The sequence below is a fragment of the Echinops telfairi genome, unplaced genomic scaffold (genome assembly GCF_000313985.2).
Source record: "Echinops telfairi isolate 266 unplaced genomic scaffold, ASM31398v2 ScPeMD7_7420;HRSCAF=8458, whole genome shotgun sequence".
Lineage (NCBI taxonomy): Eukaryota > Metazoa > Chordata > Mammalia > Afrosoricida > Tenrecidae > Echinops > Echinops telfairi.
In genome coordinates, this window is record NW_022111320.1 from 50120343 (window position 1) to 50123143 (window position 2801).

General features: G+C 62.5%; 1 protein-coding gene across 1 annotated transcript in view; it reads right to left on the reverse strand.

Moving 5' to 3' along the window:
• NCKIPSD (NCK interacting protein with SH3 domain) overlaps window positions 1–2499 on the reverse strand; it is a 9447-nt gene extending 6948 nt beyond the window's left edge. Inside the window, exons 1-2 of the mRNA XM_004703978.4 lie at window positions 2297–2499; window positions 16–125 (exon numbers count right to left, since the gene is read on the reverse strand). Of these exons, the coding sequence (XP_004704035.1) occupies window positions 16–125; window positions 2297–2467 (281 nt within the window). The 5' untranslated portion in view covers window positions 2468–2499. The remainder of the gene's footprint in view (window positions 1–15; window positions 126–2296) is intronic.
• Between the last annotated feature and the right edge of the window lie 302 nt (window positions 2500–2801).

The window sequence follows — 2801 nt, forward strand, 5'->3', positions numbered from 1 at the left end:
CGTGTGCCCACTCACTGGAGGACTCCGCGCTGCTCCAGGCTGTACTTGCCGCCATCCCGCATGGCAGCATTGTGCACGGCCTCGATGGCCCGGTCAATGGCCTGCAGGACATCCTGTTCCAGGCCCTGCGGAGACCAGGATGGGTGGTTAGACCAGGAGTCAAGCGGGGTGGGGGTGCTTAGCCCAGGAGGGAGCCTAGGAAGGCGGGGTGCTCCTCAGTGGGAGGCTGGAGAGCAGCTCTGTGGGGAGAGGCAGGGGTTCCTCAGACTGTCACTGGAGCAGTGGCCCAGGGTACCCTTCTACAGATGGGGGCTTCCCACTCAGGATTAGAACTCTCCGCTAAGATGTCTCTGAACAACAGGGGCCTACAGAGAAACCAGCGCCCAGGGGGCTCTGTGCGAGGCTACAGTGGCGGGGGTGGGGGTGGCACCGGCTCCGACTGGGCTCCCAGCCCAGGCCAAGGCGTCGAGCAGGAAGCCTCTTGTCTAAACCCTTAATAAATCACCCTGGAGCTCCCGGACCCTTCACAAGACAAGGTCACCCTCTAGAACAGCCTGCCACAGGGCTCTGTCAGACCCTGATGCTGCAGAGTGGTGGAAGGACCTCCCTTCCCTTTCCGGGTGGCCAGCCCTCATCCCCCACCCACGCTGTCCAAGGACTCCTCCAGCCCCACCCGGGAAGCTGCAATTCTGTTTCTGGCCAAGGACGGATGTGAAAATGAAACCTGGGTCCTGCTCTTCCCAGTCCCTCGGGTCCAATCTTACCAGGCTTGCCCAGTAATGGCAGGGGTGGGGTGGGAGGGGGTGGGGGCAGGAACGGGGAGCTGGAGGAACAACCACCTCCATTCCTCCCATGTCCCTGGTACATCCAGGCCATTAAGCTACCAAGGTGTCTCCGAGGTGGCCACCCGTCAGAGCAAGTCTGAAAAGCTTCCCTGGGGCAGACAGACAGACAGACAGATGTGGAGGTCGCTGAGCTTTCCTGTGCTGGGGGATGTGCCAGGGGGCAGGGAGAAGGGGCCGGAAAGACAGGCTCAGAAGAGAGACTGAGGGCATCAACGCAGAAAGAAATGGAGTGACTGAGACAGAGAGGGAAGTGCGTGCGCGCGCGCGCACACACACACACACACACACATACACACATCACAATGGCAGAGAACTACCGAGTCAGGGTGGGCGACTGAGGGGAATATGCAGAAAGAAACCAGGAGAGACACGGACAGAGAGAGAGAGGGGGGCAGAAGGTTCAATTCCACTGGCTCTACTGGGGGGAGGGCCCTCACAGGCCCAGCAGGGAAAGAGGCAGATGGATTGCTCAGGGGCCTCCAACAAGCACAGAGACCCCACGCCCCCTGTTACTCCTAGAAAGAAAGCACCCATCCCCATCCCCTTGAGCTGGTATCCAAATATATAGCCTGTTATTTTTGTCCCGACTGGGCTGGGCCTGACCAGGGTGCTTGCTCGGGACTACCCGGGGGGTGGAGTGTCTGACACTTCTCCCCCCACACCCTGGTGTTAGAATAGACCAGCTAGCCCCTGCAGCAGGCGACTCCTGGAGAAACAGAAGGAAAGAGGGCAGTGGTCAGACCAGGGGGAGCCATTGGGGTGGCAGCCTCCGGACACTGGGAACAGCCTCCAGTGCAGACTGGGGACAGGAAAGGGTGGATCCCCCAGCTGCAGAGGATGAAAGCCCAAGAATTCAGGGCTGAAGTCACAACTGGCCAGACTGCTTGGTTCAAAGAGAGTTGGGGGTTTGGGGAAGTGCTTAAGGGTGGCTGGGAGAAAAGCAGAGACACTGGGGTCCCTAGGGTATGTGTGTGTGTGTCTATGACGCTAGGGTCCAAGGAGGGGATTGAGGGTGGAAGGCAAGGATCCTGGGGATTAAGGAAAGGCCATATTAGGAGCCTCGGGTTTTAGAGGTCTGAGGAACTGTCCAAAATTTGGTAGGCCCGGCTCTTGAATCCAATCCGGATGAGGGTTCAGACACTGGGTCCCAAATAATCTATGGGGGCCTGGGGCCCCAGTCGTCGGGGTCCCAGCGTTAAGCTCTGGTAGGTCTAGCCTTCAGAGGGCAAAGGACCTGTTCTCTGGTGAGGGGCTGTGGCTCCGGGGTCCCGGTCCTGGGGGTGTGTGGGCCTGGGGGGGGTCTTCGGGTAAGGTTCTCAAACTCCTTGTTTGCCGGCGGGTTGGGCCTCGGCTTTTCCTGGGGGCCTGGGCTCCTGGGGTGGGTCCCGTGGGCTTGCGACAGGGGCCCGGTCTCCGGAGCGCGGAGGCTGGGCCCAGGAGAGCACACTCACCTGCAGGCGGCGCAGGTAGGCGGGTGGCACGTAGCCGGTCTCGCCGCTGCGCGCTCGCGCCGCCAGCCACCAGTGCGCGCTGCTGCGCTCCAGAACCAAGAAGGTCTCGCCCGCGGAAAATGGCAGGGCATTTGGCTCTGCCGAGCGGAACGCGTACAGCGCGCGGTACATGGGGACCGGACAAGCCGCGCCGGGAGCAGGGAAGGCGGCAGGCGCTACGGAGCCAGGACGCCAGGCCCAGAGCGCCGCGCCGCGCCGCGCTCGCCCCGCCCCGTGACACCGCGCGTGCGCGCGCGCGCGCGCCCTTCGTAGCCCCGCCCCCAGTGTGTCGGCCCCCGGGCGGAAGCGCAGCGCCCCCGGCGGCCACAACAGGCGTAGCGCGGCTCCTGATTCCGCCACTCTCAGCCGCGGACCTCGCGGACTACCTGGGTCCTAGCATCCACAGTCGAAATCCTGGCTTCCGGGCTTCAAGCCTAACCCTCAACTCTTTTCTCCCCATTCGAGT